The sequence below is a fragment of the Solea senegalensis genome, linkage group LG4 (assembly GCF_019176455.1).
Source record: "Solea senegalensis isolate Sse05_10M linkage group LG4, IFAPA_SoseM_1, whole genome shotgun sequence".
Classification (NCBI taxonomy): domain Eukaryota; kingdom Metazoa; phylum Chordata; class Actinopteri; order Pleuronectiformes; family Soleidae; genus Solea; species Solea senegalensis.
In genome coordinates this window covers 24428153-24446875 of record NC_058024.1, presented here as the reverse complement: position 1 = coordinate 24446875, position 18723 = coordinate 24428153, and the positions used below count along the sequence as shown (strand labels likewise).

The following is an 18723-nucleotide window of genomic DNA, read 5'->3' as shown; positions in this document are numbered from 1 at the left end:
CACCCTCGGCTCATTTCCACAAGGTTGAGTGCTGTTAGCTGTGGAATAATGGCTCCATTTGACAAGGAAAGTCAAATACAATGCGTAATAAATGTTTTTAAAGTGAATAAATAAACAGCCGCATATTATGTCAGATTAGTCTGAGAATGTGTGACATACTTTAAAGTCCTGACAGAGGCAAAAATGTACAGTATAGTGTTGCATTTGGACGAGCGCGGCTGAATAGACTCACACACCCCGAGACTAGTTGACTGGACTGAAAACATGGCTGCGGCCGAACGTGCAGCAAATTTACGGAAGTGAGGTATGTGTAATTCTTGGGCTTCAAAAGATAGTTAGAAGTGTGTCTCCAACGCGTTACTTAGGGCACAACAAATAACAGACCCTGGATGTGCCAGCCCACCTAAAACGTCTATGACCGGCATTGTTCGCAATACACTAATACATCGGCAAAGTTATGCGCCGAACAATCAGCTAGCTTGGCTAGCTAGTATTAACCTGCCGCGGCTAACCGTAGCTGCTAACTGGTTGGCAGTTGCCGTTATTCTACTTGGCTCCTAACCATGCTGCTCCTATTTGTACGCAGCAGTAGAAATGTAAACCTCGGCGAACCATGAGGTTAGTAGCTATTTCCTTCATTCTGCATAATGTGTTGTTGGTTGGTTTTAACGCCTGTGTTAGTAGTCGAGCTAATTAGCATGTGCCCGATGTTGGAAACGTTAGTGGAGAGGTTTCTTCTGAAATCGCCACGATTCTCCTCTGCATGGTGCGATTAACGGGAAATCAGCGGAGGTAACGTTAGCCAACTCGGCTAACTAGTCGTTCATAAGTAAAAACAGAGAAAAATAGATAGGTTATATTTTAGCATACTTGTTCTTATGGGTGTCGTGAAAGGCGCGCCATGTAATATGTGGATTTTATGAGTGCAACAGTCTGCGGTTTGGTGACGGAAGTGTTAATGCTGTATGTTTAGCTCGCGTTGCTAAATGTAAGATAGTTTGCTGATGTTAGCTCGCTAAACGGCAAGCTATGTCAAGTAGCGTGCGCTTGGAAGTTGGTCCATGCTAACACCTAGCATGCTGCCCAGCTCTATGAACCACCTGTGTTGTTCTGCCTAAACATGTGTGTGGAGTTTTAACGATGAACTGTACAGTTCGCCTAACGCAAACTTGTGTTCACTTAACCCGACTACACCGTTGTCTTGAGTGGGGACTTTAATTGTATCCTCGTGTCTCTCAACTTTGTCTACACTGGGCTTGTCACAGCCGTTTACCCATGATGTTGGGGTTTGAGCTATTCTCGTCGGCATGGATACCAACACCACTTCGTGGATTTTGTGTTGCCCGTAGGCCCTGTGGAAGTGTTAAACTACAGGTCAGAAACAGGGACGAACATACCCACACAACGGCAAAACAACACAGAACTAGTTTGTTTATGTCCAAAGACATTGCTCACTAAAAAAACAGGTATCTTAGCTGCTGACTAGCCTCCACATTCAACTCGTAGAGGGTCAAGTTGGTCTTTAATTTCAAAGCGCATTTCATGCCCATAGCAACACAAAGTGATTTAGAAGACAATTATACATTTTAATACAAACATCTAATTTGAAATAATTTAAAGAACATGCATACATCCATATCGACATGCATATATGCTGCAGACTAGCCACCACATCTGACTTATTTAGTATGTTTGATTATGTACTGCAAACTTGAGTTTAGAACTTTAAAATCTCACTGAAGAGATTTTGTTGGTTCATAAAGTCCAATGAGCCACCCACAAGTCCTGTAGTGTTTATCATAATGCAGCTAGCACGTGTTTAATACAACTACACTATCTAATGTGCTTCAGTGAAGAAGAGGAAGTGGTTTGATTGAGATTAAGTCACACGTGAACTGTCAATGTGGCTGCACTCATAATATATTCTGGCTGTGACGTTTTTTAAAAATGCAAGGTGAAAATGCGGCCTGTGATCAGAAGTTGTTCTTTACCACTGTCAGGATTGGTGGCCATAAATGGCAGTATACTATCTTAAAACTACTGTATTTATCTGATCTCTACTGAAATAAGAATGCAGATCTTGTGATGTTTTTACTTTCATATTTCAGTATCTCACGGCAGCCTGCTGTTATTTCCCTACTTAGAGAGAAAGTGGGGCTCCTAAAGCTGTGGGTCCCAGCTGTTCTGGCTTTTGACCCATAGTGTCAAGATGTGACCCCCTCATGAGGGGATGGCAGTTTTTATTTGAAGGACTGTTGAGTGCAGGGTAAAACACCCAAATGTGTACAAGCAGATAAAGATGAATTTGTATATAACATTGATCTTTGTCAGGTCCCAAAACCACTGCCTGAAAGTCAAATTTTTTTAATGTTCATAGCGTGTGCATACATTGGAGAAATAATGTGGCCATGTTAAGTGCTGTGCAACATTTGTAGACACTTGAGTTACTCTGGATACTTTCAAAAATGATGGCATGAGTAGTTATTTATCAATTATAGTCCTGCAACAGCTGGTAAGCACCACCTGCACAAAGTTCTTCAAGGTAATTTAAGTTGCTGTAGTTGTTCTGTGGATGTAGTCTGTATTAGAGCTGCAGCTAATGATTATTTTCTTAATCGAATAATCTGCCGTTTATTTTCTCAATTAATCAAGTTTGGTCCATAAAATGTCGATCAGTGTTTGTCAAACCTGGAAATGATGGTATTCTCAAATGTCTTGTTTTGTTCCTCATACCAAAATGATTCAGTTTTAATGAGAAATCTTGTTTTAAGAATGAAAAAAAGCTTCAAACCCATATAATCAAGCTGAAAGGGGGCATATCTCCACCTAGATGAAAGATGGACACACTTCATTCAATAAATCAATTCCCTGCTATTGCTTGTATACTGTGACACAATTTCAACACAAATAGAAATTTGAAATTGACTGGTGTGACTGTCGTCGACTTAAGTGTGCTGAATATCTATCTATGGGCTCCTTGTTGCTCAATATATTTGTTCATGATTTTGACTCTATGCTTGAGGCCATTCTTGTGCTGCAAAATGAATCAGGGACTGATCAGATGCCTCACTTAACAACAACTTTGCCTGTTACGATGACATCCAGATTATCTGATTACCGTTATATAGTAGAGCAGTTCTTTATAATAGTGTATAATTTGGAAAATTATAATTCCCCCCCAGGGATTACCCAGTGTCCCCTGGGGATTATTAAGTATTCTGATTTTACACTGAGTATAAAGTGGGGTAAAACCAACATCCTTGTTTTTTTGTTTTTTTATTCAGCCAAATCAGTCACCTGCTGATTGGGGAATAATATTCATCTTTTCCATCTTATGCTTCATAAATAATTTCCCAACCTTTGTCGAAAGTCAATATTTCGATCTCATAAATCTTTGATTTGAACTTATTCAGGAATTCAGCAGGTGTGTCTCTCTCGGTAAACATTTATGAGTTACTGCTTTTTTCACTGCTGCAGTCAAAATTTCCAAGAGGCATCTGACATTTCCCTTTATTCCTTTGGGCAAATATCCCAAATAAGGTGACCGTGATGTGCACATTAATGAAATCTGTTGGCCAAGAATTGTTGTTACATGATTGTACAAAGACTTTATAGTCCTTCTATGACCCATTTTTAAGGCTGCTGTAAAATGTGCTTCTTTGCCCAAGTAAAAATAAAATTGAGATTAGTGAGTGTCCATTGTAATGAAAAATATGGGTTTTACCTTTTTTCTCATTTATTCCTTAGCAGGATAACTGAATACATTCAGTCCACTCTTGCACAAGTACATGGACTGTGACTTTATCAAATACGATCAAATAATGTAATTAAGACCTTTGGGATCCAGTGTTAAGTTTCATTTTGTTGCTACTTCACACTTATCCTGGCATGTTCACAAACCTGTTCATATATTGTGGAGAATCAGTCCTACATAATTTTAAAGCCCTTTCTCTTGAGCCAAACGATCATTTAGTCTCTTCATTGTTGTCATTTAAGCTTCCTTGTTTATTCTTCAGAAATTCAGTGGAAAATGTGGATAAAAGTGGGGATAATGAAATTAAAATATGCCAGTACTATGATTATCATTATGGGGGAGATCAGTCACAAATGGAGGGAATAAATGTGCATATATAAGTGACTACCTAGGAGAAATGTCTTCTCTACATGCCTGTTTTTATAATTTTACACTTTGTAATTTCTTCTAATACATACTTGTCGGTTGAAATCTTTGCACAGTATTGCAACGTGAGCAGTTTTTTTCCCATAAATTCTAACTCTGATTTTGAAATAGTAGTTGGTTTTCTAGAGCAGGTCAGATGAGCCATTGAAATTATTTTTGTCTTGTTAAGGCAAAGGGTGAGCGATCATTGTGATTACTTCTCCCTTGTTCCTGCCCTCTCTTTCTTATTATATGCATGGATAAATCACATTAGTTCTCTCTGCTTGAGTCTTGCACCAAGTTGCAGTAATATGTGCATGTGGTGGGGATGTTTCAAGGTGACAATTAATGTTACACCATATAGGCATATTATCAAAATGTATTGTAGCCCAAGTAGCCTTTGGCTTTGATTATGCAATGTTGGCTCTATGTAGGAGGATTGTACTAGGGAAAACAATTAGCTTTTACATCAGTTTTGACAGGTCACACTTCAGATTGATGTACTAAAAATTAACGTAAATGAACACCATGTCTACAATCCTAATTGATGCAATTATTTCCCTCTACATTAAAAGATTACGACTATGTTTCATCATCACCCAGTGAGATCATCTTCCTATAAATGCCCCTTTAGTATCACCTTGACCACTTCACATTTGTAGCATCCTCTGTTGTTTGAGTAATTGGTAGCAGCCATGATCTAGACGATACTTCAGGGGCAAGATTCCCTAGGGTGATTGTAAAGGTTCTTAGGGATTTATTAAGGGAATACTATCCAGAATACTAACCTTCAAAAGGTTCAGCATAAAAAATGTGCTAAAATAAAGGTATTGAGGCGCTGTTATCCTGTCGTCAATGTTTTTATTGTAGCTCAGTCTTATCACTGTTGAACTGGATGTAGGAATACACATACAGATGAGCCTCATAGCTGTCGCATTTATGAAGTGTTGAAAACACCGGTGTCATGATGGAAGATTATTTGTTTCACAAGCTGATCTCCCACCTTTTAATTGTTTTACCTTTGCACAGACCTGGGATTAGACATCTATATTTTTCCTGTGGACATAAGGTGTTGCTTAGTTACAATGACAAGAAAAATCAATACCCCTCTAGTGCGAGCTGAGGTATGCCCCAGGCAGTATTTAACACAGGCAAACACCTCGGTTCACATCTTCATTTTTAGCTTGGCTGCCCAGTGAATCCAGTAAAACATGAAAACCATTACATTAGTGCTACAGTGTAACTTTAATCTGTAAGGATTTGCTGTGTGATATAATGCCTTAATGAATTGTATGTATCTGTATGTGTGTTTTGCAGGTGCCCACATTCTGCTGCAGAAGAGAGAGCACCAGGATGAGGAAATTGTAGGCACTCGCCGTAGTATGGCCGCGTCCCGTTCTTCGCGCGTCACAAGGTCATCAGTGGGACTCAATGGATTGGATGAGAACTTTTGTGGTCGAACCCTCAGGAACCGTAGCATTGCCCAGCCAGAGGAGACACCAGTGTCTCCACTACCTAGAGCCCGGTCGCCCAAGAAGAAGCAGGAGTCGAAACAGGACACAAAGCAGGAAACGAAACAGGAGTCGAAACAGGACGCCAAGCAGGAGTCAAAACAAGATGTTAAGCAGGAGTCAAGGCAGGCTGCTAAACACGATACTAAGGAGGACACTCAGCACGATGGCCAACAACAGGCCTTGTTGCAGGGTAAGGAAACTGACTCGAAAGCTTCCCCAGCTGAGGTGGAGCAGTGGACCAGCTCCAGGAAGCGGGGTGTGTCCTGTGTTGAAAAGGACATAACTGCTGAGAAGCCTGAGAATTGTGATAGAGGGAAAGGGGTGCGGGATGCCTCTCCTCAAATCAAAAGGGCCAAACGGTGCCCCCGCTCTGTAGAGTCTCAGGGACACGAGGAGCATGTGGAGCCTCTGAAACCTGAAAGTCCAGCATCTGTCCCAGAGTCTAACAAGGACAACACGTGTGAAGAATTTCCCTGCCAAAACTCTGTTAACACAGCTCCCGCCTCACCTGTCCTCTGTAAAGAGGAAGGTGAGCTAATGGTTGTGCAGGCAGAGGATGGTCATGTGGAGTGTGATGGGGTGTTACAGCCCCTGAATGCTTATAAAGCGTCTAATGGACTCAAAGAGAATAAGACCGAGGAACCCAGCACACTCACTGAGGAACCCAGTGCAAATCTCACCTCTGCCACTAACTGCCTGTCGCTGCTCAATGGTAGCCAGGTGGGGGCTCCCTCATCCCCTGACCCTGCTGTGCCTTGTACAAACTCTGACCCTGTGCAGATTGAGGTCTCTGGCTCAGGGGAATCGCCAGCCTTTTCTGCACCAGCAGCCCATGGGGCTGGTCCAGAGGATCCTGTCCCTGAGCTCATCTTGGCCAAGGAACAGGAGGTGGAGGAGGTGGTGGAGGAGGTTGACGTGGTGGGCGAGACCTTGTGTCTCGCCCACGAGGAGCAGGTGATGGAGAGCGACTCCAATGGCCAGCCACTAACACCAGTGCAAGAAGCTGCTGCCTCCACCTCACCTAACATGAACAGTAGTCCAATCAACAATGGCAACTCAGGAGAAACAACACCCCCACTAGCAAGAACCCCCTCCCCAACAGAGCCAGTGTGCAATCCCTCCTCCAGCATTCCCCCATGTTTCACAGAGCTCTATGAACACAGATATACTCTACGGACTTCACCCAGGAGGGCTGCTACTGGTGGCAAAGGCACCTCCTCCAAGCTCAGCTCTCCTCCTAGAGACAATGGTCCCTTGAGGGAAGAGGGGGAGGTGGAGGTTGGGCTGGAGGAGGACTGCCCTGTGATGGAAGAACCTGCTCCCTTAGACTTTGTTGGCCCCTCTTCCATGGATCTTGAAGATGTGGCAGGTGGTGAGGCTTGTGGGTCTGTGGATGATAGAGAGGCAGAGAGCAAAAAGGAGTGCACACACAGCCAGCCTGCAGAAGAGGAGGAGGAAGAGGAGGAGCCAGACGTGTATTATTTTGAGTCTGACCACCTGGCTCTTAAACACAACAAAGAGTATGTGGGAGCTCCCAAGGGATGTTGGTTTTTGTAGCTCACACACATGCTGATCAATATATTCTGTGATCATTGTATTATTTCTGGTCTGTAGTTTTGAATGAACTGGGGGTCCACTTACATTATTAATGTGACATTTACAGATGCACGATATTGGCCTTTTTGCCCACATATTGGGAATGCTTAGGCTGATTACGTGTGTGTGTGTGTGTGTATGTGTGTGTATATATACATGTATATATGTATGTGTGTATATGTATGTATGTGTATGTATATGTATATGTCTATGTATGTATGTATATATATATATATATGTGTATATATATATATATATATATATATATATATATATATATATATATATATATATACATACATACATACATACATACATACATACATACATGTATGTGTATATATATATATATGTATGTATATATATGTATATATATGTATGTATATATAGCAGATGCAGATATAGATTTTCTTCATTGTGCAAAATGAACCAATGTAACAAAAACAATAGTTGGTGAGAGCACAAACATAGTCAAGGAGGTTGCTATTGTTCTATTGTGCATACTATTTTAGTCATCAGTCAAATCGGGGGATCTTGGTATGCTTGCGGATATCTCATAATACATTTTAAAGCCAATGTTGTGTTGGTAATATAATGCCTCCCTAGTGATGTTCTAAGAAATCCTATTCAAATCGAACTTTTGTGTCTAGTGAACGTTTTTACTGTAGAAAATATTTGCAGTCAATTAACTGATAGATTAATTTATTAATGAATTACTTCCGACCTGCTGGGATCATTTCCTTCATTGTGGCTATAAAAAAGATTACCGACCGTTCTTTTTTCCTTAAACCCCTGAAAAGAGATTAAACTGAGATACAAGTGTATCTGAGGCTTTTGCACCAGTACATATAACTTTATTTTTGGAATGTTTTTTTTTCAATCATTATGGGAACATTGGAGAGCATCTAACTATAGCTCCTGCCTCATTGTTAAGCTTTAACATGTTTTCACGTTTAATTTCCACCTTCAGTGTGATGCTGTGATTGTGTGAATTTGCTGCCAGTTGTCAGATTTCCAAAATATGAGAAGATTGGATGTTAAAATGACTCTTGCAATTGCTTCTGTTCTCGTTTTCAGGAAGAGGAGTTGTTTTAGAGAAACAGGATTTCTAATTGCACAGTTTTGCTTGTACTTCATAAAAGATGGGATGTATATGTTAGAGGACAGGTCTCGTGGTACATGCAGTCAGGCTTTTTGTTCTGCACTGTGGCATGTCAGCTGATTTATGATGCATCTTCATAGGCAGACAGACGGATAGCTTCAGGGGCTTAGAGACATCATGTTGTCTTTGACACTAGTGTTGTTTAAAGTTTCCAGCTGGAATAGTGGCTTTAGAATAACATTTCATTGCGGTCATATTGCAAGGTAATTTGATCCGGTCTCTGTGACGTGCCTTGGGTTTGTTGTGCTGATTAAGGAGAATTTCTAAAGGCTCAGATCAATGCAGCCAGGAGTAATTTTAGGGAAACATGACTTTGCATTTTAGGGTTGCTGAATATGTGTAATTGTCTCAGACATGATTGATTTGTGTACTCAATTGTTTGTATTTGCAGTTTACTGCTTTGTGAGTTTTGACAATCACCTCTACCTATATAATGTAAATATTAAACACATTAAGATGATGATAATCAAAAATATTGCCAAAGCCAGCCTTTCTATTGGCACCAGGATTTGTCAGTGGACTTCAGGCCCAGTAGGTGGCAATGAAACACCAGACTCGTCCCTGGACACATTTAGCAGAGCTAAATCTTCCTTATTGCCCTAAAACCGATTTAATGATGTGATAATCTGTACCTGTGGAAGTAAGCATGCCTCCTCTTAATCAGATGTGAAGTTGTATGTTTGAGGAGACAAAAGATCTAGAAATGACAAGATTAGTGTTGCATATTTTGTTAAGCCAGAACGTTTCCAACACATATCTATAAATAGATATCAGTTTCTTGTAATGGACAATTTCATTTTGGTCGCCTTTTCATGACATCATAATTAACAAGGAAAACTGCCTATGAAATGTCAATGAGGAAGGAAACATTGATCGTTTCCTTCCTCATAGATCGTCATAGATCATCACTACAGCAGATGAAGCTCTCCTTGTAAAGTACAGAATGTACAGGGGACACAAACAAGACAACAATCATGTGATCCCACGCTGCCCGTCATCTTCAACCTATTTACTAACTTTTGTCATTTTGATTGAGAGACCAATAGTAACAGGAATGACATACTGCATGTTTAAATGCCATTGGTGCAGGGCCAGATTACATTGAATCTTTAGTGCAAACTTATGCAGGAAAAGAAAAACTGATAGTGATGATGCAAAAACCTACCTAATGTCTGTAAATAATGAAGGAATATGAGATCTAATACAGTTTAGTTGTCTGAATGTTTTATACCTGTAGGAATCTTCAAACCACTGGCAGCTATTAAATAAATAGTGTCCTTTGCATTGATTTTTGTTCATGTCCTGTTAGGAAAGATTGATCCTTTCTGCTCCACTGAGCACCTGCATTTGGTTCTGGCCATGTAGGATGTCACATTGCTGTTGTTTCCTCCAGCTCTGCTCACACTGTAAGGCCTCTGAGTCAGTACCACGCTTAATCATTGACAGCCCAGTTTGCAGTTCTTCTGTTGACCCACAAGGTGTGAGTGGAAAGGTCAGGCTTCTACAGCAATGTATGCTCCCCAGGCTACTGCAAGTGTTAGTCATGCAAAGGTTTTGATATTTACTGTGAAACCGGGAGTGACCAGTGTTGTAGTTTTTTGTTGCCAGGTTATGATTTGTCAGCTTCAGTTTTTTCTACAGTGAAAAGTATCTGTAATCATAGCGCATATTTGCCAGATTAGCTTGGGTACACACTTAATATCAATTTCCAAGATTTGTAGATCTGTGTAAAAATATAATTGGTAGAATAACAGGAGAAATCTTTCTGTCTTGTGCACCTGTTTAGGCTCTCAGCACCACAGTTTAATTATGCATGGTCTTAGACTTCAAAGTTTGATATGCTGCAACATTTCAAGTGTCGCACTGAATAATGTAAACAGTCCTTTTGTCCCTCTCTTGTCTAAATTTACTTTCTAAATTAACTGTCAGTTATCAGAGGCTGCTGCAGACCATCGGAGTTCTTGAGGCCCAGCGCACGCAGGCCATCCTGGACCTGGAGACTCTGGGATGTCACCAGAGAGAGGCACTCACTGATCCAATTAGCTTTGTGGAGCAGCTGCAGAAACGGGTAAAATCAGCAACCATGACAAAAAAATAAATAGAACAGCCTCCTTGATACACTGCAAGACTATGAGCACTGCAGAGAAAACACTTTTTTTTATTGTGTACTACAAGCGCCTTATACAGATAAGGTCATTCACTAAAAAGTGGCAATACACATTATATTGCACACTCATATTTTCAGTTACTTTTGAAGGTTTTAGGTAAATGCTAATTTAAGGGAGTAAACGGGGTGGAGTGGCTCAGTGGTTAAGACCCTACCTTGTGTACCAAAGACATCATGGTCGCAAGTTTGATTCCACCCCTGGCTAATTGTACTTGATTCCATTGTAAGTCGCTTTGGATAAAAGCGTCTGCTAAATGACATGTAATGTAATGTAATGTAATGTAAACGGGCCCTGATACCAGGCCAGGCTCTAGTCTGCATCAACTCATCTTTGAGACATGGCACATAAAGTCCTGCTTTTGCATTTTTTCCCATTCCTCCAGAATAACTAACTAGAGAATAAATATGAGGCGGCTTGTTAAATTCAAATAACTTTTTCTTTTCTTCTCCATCACTCTTGCTTTTGTGCTGCAGCAGGTCAACCAGGCTGGACTGTGCACACAATGTTGATGGCGTAATCAATAGGATGTCGGGGCAAATCAGTGAATGAGCTAGTGCCGTCAGTGAGATGTGGCCAATCAATAAAGTCAGAACACCTGCTGCAGAAATTAAATCAAGACCCTGTTTAAAGAAATGTTTTATTTCACGTCAGTGTGAAAGTGGAAGCTTGCCAAGCCCAGGTTGTGTAGGTGTCAGGAAAAAAAGTATTATGTCCTGATCTGTGTTGGCAATGGGTGGAGTTACGTTACAAATAAATTAAAACTTGAACATGGTAACCAACAAAAGTAGAAGTGTCCCAAGTGATGAGGCTTTGTCTTACAGTGTGTATTCTAGTTTCTTTTTATTTGTGATCACATCTCACTTCATAGTAGTGAAAGCTGTCAATCCTGAGTTAACTTGTTCATGGACTGTGACATTGTTGTGATCCCTAGGTGAATTTGGGCTTGCCATGTCCTCAGCGAGTCGTTCAGCTCCCTGAAATAGCGTGGGAACAGTACACCTCAGGACTCAGTGACTTTGAGAGAGAGTTCTGTGACAAGAAGCGCAAAACCAGGCGGCTAAAGCTGATCTTTGACAAAGGCACGTATAACTTCAAAAAGGACAGAATTTCATTAAATATAGTTGATTGATTATTTTTTTGAAATAATTTTTTGTGTTGTTGCACGTCCTCTAAAGAGTCAATCTCTCATTTTCTCTACATTAGGTTTGCCGCTTAGACCAAAAAGCCCCGTGGAGCCTAAGAAGGAGGGTGAGTGCTCCACCATGTACTCGTCCCTGCCCACAAGTGATGCCCCAGAGAACGGAGGACAAATGCAGGTAGAGCCCTGCCTCCTTATTAAAAAAATACACACTGCTGCTGTCATATCATTGTGTCCCAGTTTAACATTGGTGTGAGCACAAAAGATGGTATCTATGGAAACGTTAGAGCGCTGCATCTCCCGCTACCTCTTTATTATTGTCTAAATCTTTGCTTCTTTGTGTTTGTGTGTCTGTGTGACTGCGTGTCTTTTTCCACATTGTAATGTTTCCCTTTTCATCGATTGTCTGGATTAGATGAAGCCAAGTGTTAGCACGGTGCAAACGGCTCCTTGATTGTTTGTGTTTTGCTTGTGGTTTATATTGTGTGTGTGTGTGTGTGTGTGCGCGCTCACATTTTTATTCTATCTGACTACACTGTATGAATTCTAACAAGACTTTGTTTGTCAACGCAAAGAGTTGCTGTTTTTTTTGGCATCTTTGGAATGACACATCTCGTTTCACATTGTGACAGCCAGACTTTCTCTGTCACAGTGACATATTCATGTCAAATGCCAGGCAGATCACACCAAATGGTATAGTTTACATTATTTTTTTTATGTTTTAAAACCTGTTTGTCACTTGTGTTTTCTTTTGATAGATAATCAGGGGGAGGATCTGTCACCCAAACAAGCCTGACACATTTAACCAGCTGTGGTCTGTGGAGGAACAGGTGGGTAGTAACCATTGCAGACTTTCTGTATATTTATCAGATTTACCTCAATTATTGAGGGAAGGGTGTATTGTTTCTACATATACATGAAAATAATCACTGATTCAACTCATGTACAGATGCAAAACTGAAAAACTATGAAATAAACAAGAGGAATGCAAAACATAGTTAAATCAGCATTTTCAGGCTCTTTTAAAGATATGTGTATCTTGAATGCAGCTTCTCTAATATAATTATTAATTATTATTATTAATTATTAAATAGTAATTGACTGTTTTTGTGAATTTTCTAGAAAAAACTGGAGCAGCTTCTTGTCAAGTTTCCCCCTGAGGAAATTGAGTCCAGAAGATGGCAGAAGATTGCAGATGAGCTGGGCAATCGAACAGCAAAACAGGTGACTAGATTTCCAATTTTCCGGCTTTAACGAGTGCCATTGTATGATCCCTGTTTGGTCAGAATATCTACTTATTTATTTATCTGTAAATGAAAAAAAATGAGCAGCACTTCACACAATCTTTTGGTCAGATTTAGTAAGAATTAACCTGAAGAAGCAACTAACTTTGAGGTGACCGACAACTTAGAAAATGGATTTGGCTAATTGTATGCTGCCCCTTTTCCCCTGAACCAGCTCTGTTTTTATTATCTTATCATGACACTGAAAATGTTTCAGAGAAGGCAAACTGAATCTAAAAGGAGAACTTGTATGACAACTGCACCCCCTGCATGTCCTGAATGAAATGTGTGTGTGACCTCATTTACTTGAAGCAGCTGTTCTGTCACTGAAAATCATTAACGCAGCAATTTTTCTGTTACAACGTTCCAGGTTGCTAGTAGGGTTCAAAAGTACTTCATCAAACTGACAAAAGCTGGTATCCCCGTGCCTGGAAGAACACCCAACCTGTGCATGTACACTAAAAAGGTAACCACATATATTTTAAAACCTTCAGCCACACTGGCTCATGTGACCAATTCCAATAAACCTATTTATTTTCAAATAAGGATAAGATTTTCTGCTGGAAATGTTACCAATTTTTTTGAAAATGAGCTAGTCAGTGCTCTTTGCACAAACTATACTGCTGTAATTAAAATTTAGCCATCTAGTCCATACCATAACAGGCATGATGAGATAAAATCATGTGATGATATTGGCAGAGCCTGGTATATGTTGGGCTCAAAGACGTGTTATAATTCTACAAAATTATGTTGGAAAGTAAATTCTGACTTTCAGCAGCAATAAAATCCATGTATATCCTCCAGTTTCTATACTGCTATATATCTATATTACTATGCATGTGCCTGTAACTGTCCACTGTAATTCCCCAGGCATCCAGTAAAAGACAGCACCACCTTAACAAGCACCTGTACCGGCCATCCACCTTCCTGACCTCCTATGATCCTCCGGTGTACATGGATGAAGAAGACGAGCGCTCGGCGTATTACGGCGACGGACAGGACCCCGCTGCTGATGACTCGGTCAGTCACATCACAAGTTATCAGTTGCTGAAAACTAGACATAGTCTTTATTCTTAAATGTCCATCACATTCAGACCATTGTCAAATTAGTTCACACATTGCAGGTCCAAACGACTCTCTCTGGGTCTCTGAGTATAACCGCGTTCAGCTGTTGCATCGCCCAGCGACATTTCTGCGCTGCACACAGGACATTATTTGGTTTATGTCAACACAGATGGAGGCAGCAGCGGCATTGTACTAATAAAGTGAGACGGATTGGAATATGACTGAAAACACAAAGAAGCACCCACAAAGTTTCACAAGTTAATTCTGCTCAAAAACACAGGGCAGTTTGATGGGATTAATGCTTCTTGCCACTGCAGCTTTAACTGTACTACCATTATCGCGGAGCTATCTTGTTCCTTTTGAGTTTTTTGGGTCTATGACCAATGAGAAGACTTTTCTGTTTGCCCTTCTCCTGGTGTAAGCAGTAGATTAGAGGCAATAGGCTGTTTAAAGCTGTGTTTTTTTGTGTTTATGGAAACTTATTTCAAATCAGACTAAAATGCTACCTGCCTTGTCTTATACATCTCCTTTCATATGACAGTCTATTCCTTCTGCTTTAACAGATATGGATCAAATCAAAACTAACGTGTCTCTTGATAATTCCGTCTGGGATTTTTCACTCGTATTAGGGCATCATGTGCTGCTGAAAAATGCTAAATCACAGTACGATACCTGGCCAGCCTTGTTTCCTTTTTTCCGTTTGAACTGTGCAACTCCTGAAACTCGCCATTATCCAAGCGTTGACAGTTTTCTCCCCATTTGATGGCAGTAACCTTTACGGGAAAGTGGTTCACAATGTCATGCTGAGACCACAAAAACCTTTGACAACATTGGCATGAAGGAAAGTTACAGAGACCCATTACCGCAATGGGTCGTGATAATTTCTCACTTTCAACAAGTTGTCCTTTACTTTGGCCATGTTTGCAGGTCACATTGAAAATCTCATGAGGGCAAGTGCGTCAGCAGCTCAGCAGGACATTCTCAAAGCCATTTTGTGTTTTGCTGTGGGAAAAAAATACCCTTAAAACTTTGCTTTCACAACTTCTGAAGTAATGAGTCACTCATAATGAGGAGGTGTATAGTTGTTAGACAACCTCTCTTGGTGTTTTTTGTGTATTTTCAGCAGAAAGACGATAGGTACTCACTACAGACACATGACAACATTGCTGCTCACACAAAAAAAAAATCTATCTATGCAGATGTTCATGGATATGTTGTTCCTGTCTAACCACAATTAGCCTGATCAATAGAATCAGCAAATTTGTGTATGAGGTAGAGAACGTTATAATCAGATTTGATTGTGGAGTCATGTAGATATGTTTATTTTCTGTCCTGTTGCCAATCAGTCACTGTGTGTGTGTGTGTGTGTTTTCAGGATGAAGAGAGTGTGCCTGTGGAGCTGAGAAATTTGCCAGAATACAAAGAGCTCTTGGAGCTGAAGCGATTGAAAAAGCAGAAGCTCCAGGAGATGCAGGAGGAGAAGACTTGCGTACGGCATGTAGGCTTCAAGGTGAAGATGATTTACATTTCTGTACATGCTTTTAACAACATCAACTCCAGGCTTCTCCATATGGAGTTCACGTTGTCGTTGTTTTGAGGGGTGATGTAATCACAGTTTGACTGAGAGAGATTGTAAGCTGCTCATTTCAACAACAGGTTTATTAGGATTCTGACCTCTGCCTTATTTTAAATGTTGTCACTCAACTGTACATTTTAGTCTTTAGTAGCAGTTGCTGAAATAAAATATAAATCTATACAACTGATTGTGTACACTCTCCCAGTTTAATGTTTTTATTAAAGGTCTTTTATTTCTGACAGCATTATAGAGTAATGGAGTAGCTTCGTACTGGTCAGGTGTTCTGAAAGGTTTGTGTGTATACATGTGCTCTTCTGTGCAGTGTGACGTCTGTGGCATGGAGCCAATCCAGGGAGTGCGATGGCACTGTCAGGACTGTCCGCAGGACAACTCGGTCGATTTCTGCTCCAACTGCTCCGACTGGTGAGATCCTCCACGGTGTAGGGAACTATTCGAGGGATTCAGTTGCAAAATTAGTCAAGAAAAAAGAAAGGAAAAAGACTGATTTATCCAGTCAACACCTGCCATGAGATAACTTTTTAAAGGGGTAAAAAAAATTATAAAAACATAATCATAGTCAATAACGACAGCCCACAGTGACAGTTGTAGTGTCTCTTAATTTGTCCTTCATCACTGTCTCAAAAAGTGAACATTACACGTTCCCATTTTCCAGTTTGTTGAAGACGGACACCCACAAGCCCAACCACCACCTGGAGCCCGTGTACCAGCCAGAAACCTTTCTGGACAGAGATTACCGCCTGCCACAGAGCACAGGCTACAACTACCTGGACCCTAACTACTTCCCAGCCAACAGATGACAGGGTCGCAGGCGCTTCAGGCTCCCACAGGTCACTCTGTGCATGGCTCCATCCTCCAAGTCCAAGATAACCGCTTAATCCGCCGCAGGGCAGGAAGGCCAGCAGGCAGGCAAACAGCCGGGGGCCTCAGAGCAGAGCACACTGCTGCAGATAAAGCGAGGGGGCTGTTGGTAAACTGGCCTCCCTGACTCAAGCAAAGAGCGGCCATGTTGGTTTCCTTAGAATAAGGGGGCCATGCTCCACTTCAGCCAGGTTAATCAATGGATCTGTGATTTGAAAAAAAACAACAACACTATTTTTAAAAACAAACAAATGAAGACACACCGACATTCCCGAGCTCTGTGACTCCAGGAGGGCTCTCCTTTCCCCTCCTCCCATCATCACCCTCCATTTTACCTCCATGTGCTGCTTCAAAACTTGAGAATGGACGATCAGTCGGGTGAATGAGACGTGCAGTCGTCCAACGTGTCAGTGGACTGTGACGTCATCACCCGAGATACACACAGATGGTTTATGTGTGTGTGCGTGTGTGTGGTCTCTGTGTTTATGAAAGAGTGAAAAATGTTTTAGGTAGGCATCTGTAGATTGAGTATTTATGAGCTGCAGCCTCCTGTGCGGGAGTCGTGGCTGCGGCGAGACGAGTTGGGCGAACGCCGACATCGAGGCTGCGGTGTTTCTGGCCGCAGCCTGTAGGAAGTTCTGCTGATCCACACGGTGTTCTGCAGACAGACCTGTATGTGTTAACTGACTGCACCATTTTTTTAACATGGGGTCGTCATTACCGTCACTACCACTGACACACAACGTTTCCCCACCCCCCCTCCAACCACAAACACACACAGATACACACTTTCATCTCTTTCCTTTCTCTATCCACTAAATCATGTCTAACAAGGAAGCACTACAGCATGGAGAGCAAATGTAATGAAGGCAGACGAATGGGAATGAATGGAAAGATACACAACTGTGTTTTTGTTTTTCTTTTCTCTTCTTTTCCGCTCCCCCAGTGTATGCTGTTGTTCTGTTGAGTGTCCAAGTATATGGTGAAAAGTAGCCAGTGCTAGTTGCAGTGTGCCATTTTTTTAAAAAAAGATTATTTTTGGTGGAGGAAGGGTCCACAACTTCTCCCCTCTCACGTGGCACTGTCAACCCACATGATCCTACATTAGTGATCCGGTTATCATGCCTCTAGATCTTTAATTTTGCAGTCCACTTTAAAAGGTCCATTTAAAAGATTGTATTTTTATTAATCTATTTAAAAAAAAGAAGAAAGAAGAATTGAGGTAGTGGTTGGTGCCTCCACAGTGGAACAACCCACACAATTTTATACACATAGATTTTGTTGTGCTTGAGTAGACACCATTTTGTATGGTTTTCGTCTCCTTCCCTTTCCCCCTTTGCCCAGCTTCAGTATCTGTGTATAACAGTCTGTTCTTATGTAAAAAAATAATGTAAAAAATGCTAGAGGAGAAACGTGGAAATAAAAGTATGTGAAAATAGTGTTTCTACATATGTGCTTCCTGTATCATTGCTGTAGTAAAATGACATTAGTCGACTTTGATAGTGAAGGAACCAGCAGAAATTCTCAAGGTTCCTGTTTCATATTAATGTGATCGGACTGTTGGGTAAACAAAACACCAGTAACCTGGTGTACACTCTCTTACACTTTGATAGGTTACGTTATTAAGAAAATGAACAAATTATTGGCGATTTAAATTATTTTCACTTTTTTAATGTCAGGTGTATCCCAGTGTTATTTTCTTTTGAATCTTAATAATCTAAATATCTAAATAATATTTAGTCAGACCAAACAAACAATTACTAATATTTTGAATATTTTCTTGATTACTTACGTTTGCAGTACATTGAATAATTAATCCATTTAATGTGTAGTTGCTGGTTATTTTCCTGATCGATAAATCACTGCAGTGCTGAAACAAAGTCGGTAACACAGAAAACATGTAATGTAGTATTATTAAGTTTTATATTAATAGACATATTAACACTCTATAGATTATCTTTGTTGTCGCAGGCTTAATAAGTCTCCAGATGTTGTCAGGTTGATGTGAGGTTGTCTCTACAGGTTTTAGAGAGGGCCCTTTTTTATTTTTGGTAATTCAATTTAAGCACTCCACTCTTCTCTCTTTCTTATCTTCCTTTCCCTCACCAGCAGATGGCAGTATCAGATCACTGATGTTCACAAGCCCCTACTGTACACACACACACACACACCAAACACCAAAG

At 40.7% G+C, this 18723-nt stretch overlaps 1 protein-coding gene across 2 annotated transcripts; it reads left to right on the top strand.

Annotated features, from left to right (window-relative positions):
- Window positions 1–225: 225 nt before the first annotated feature.
- On the top strand, window positions 226–17989 carry LOC122768825 (ZZ-type zinc finger-containing protein 3-like). Of its 2 annotated transcripts, none has more exons than XM_044025098.1 (12): window positions 226–304; window positions 5477–7193; window positions 10361–10499; window positions 11531–11678; window positions 11803–11915; window positions 12496–12567; window positions 12860–12961; window positions 13391–13486; window positions 13891–14040; window positions 15461–15595; window positions 15984–16084; window positions 16335–17989. In XM_044025098.1, exons 2-12 carry the CDS (start codon window positions 5542–5544, stop codon window positions 16477–16479), a joined length of 2853 nt encoding a protein of 950 aa, XP_043881033.1. In that variant the 5' UTR covers window positions 226–304; window positions 5477–5541; the 3' UTR covers window positions 16480–17989. The 2 variants fall into 2 exon arrangements, with proteins under 2 accessions (XP_043881033.1, XP_043881034.1); XM_044025099.1 differs by lacking the exon at window positions 226–304 and adding an exon at window positions 335–618.
- The last annotated feature ends 734 nt before the right edge of the window (window positions 17990–18723 follow it).

Excerpts from the sequence above, each read along its gene's own strand:
- LOC122768825 (XM_044025098.1), top strand. The coding sequence starts at position 5,542 with ATGGCCGCGTCCCGTTCTTCGCGCGTCACAAGGTCATCAGTGGGACTC. Across the intron at positions 11,679-11,802 it reads AAAGCTGATCTTTGACAAAG|GTTTGCCGCTTAGACCAAAA; the intron begins GCACGTATAACT and ends TCTCTACATTAG. Across the intron at positions 12,568-12,859 it reads TGTGGTCTGTGGAGGAACAG|AAAAAACTGGAGCAGCTTCT; the intron begins GTGGGTAGTAAC and ends TGAATTTTCTAG.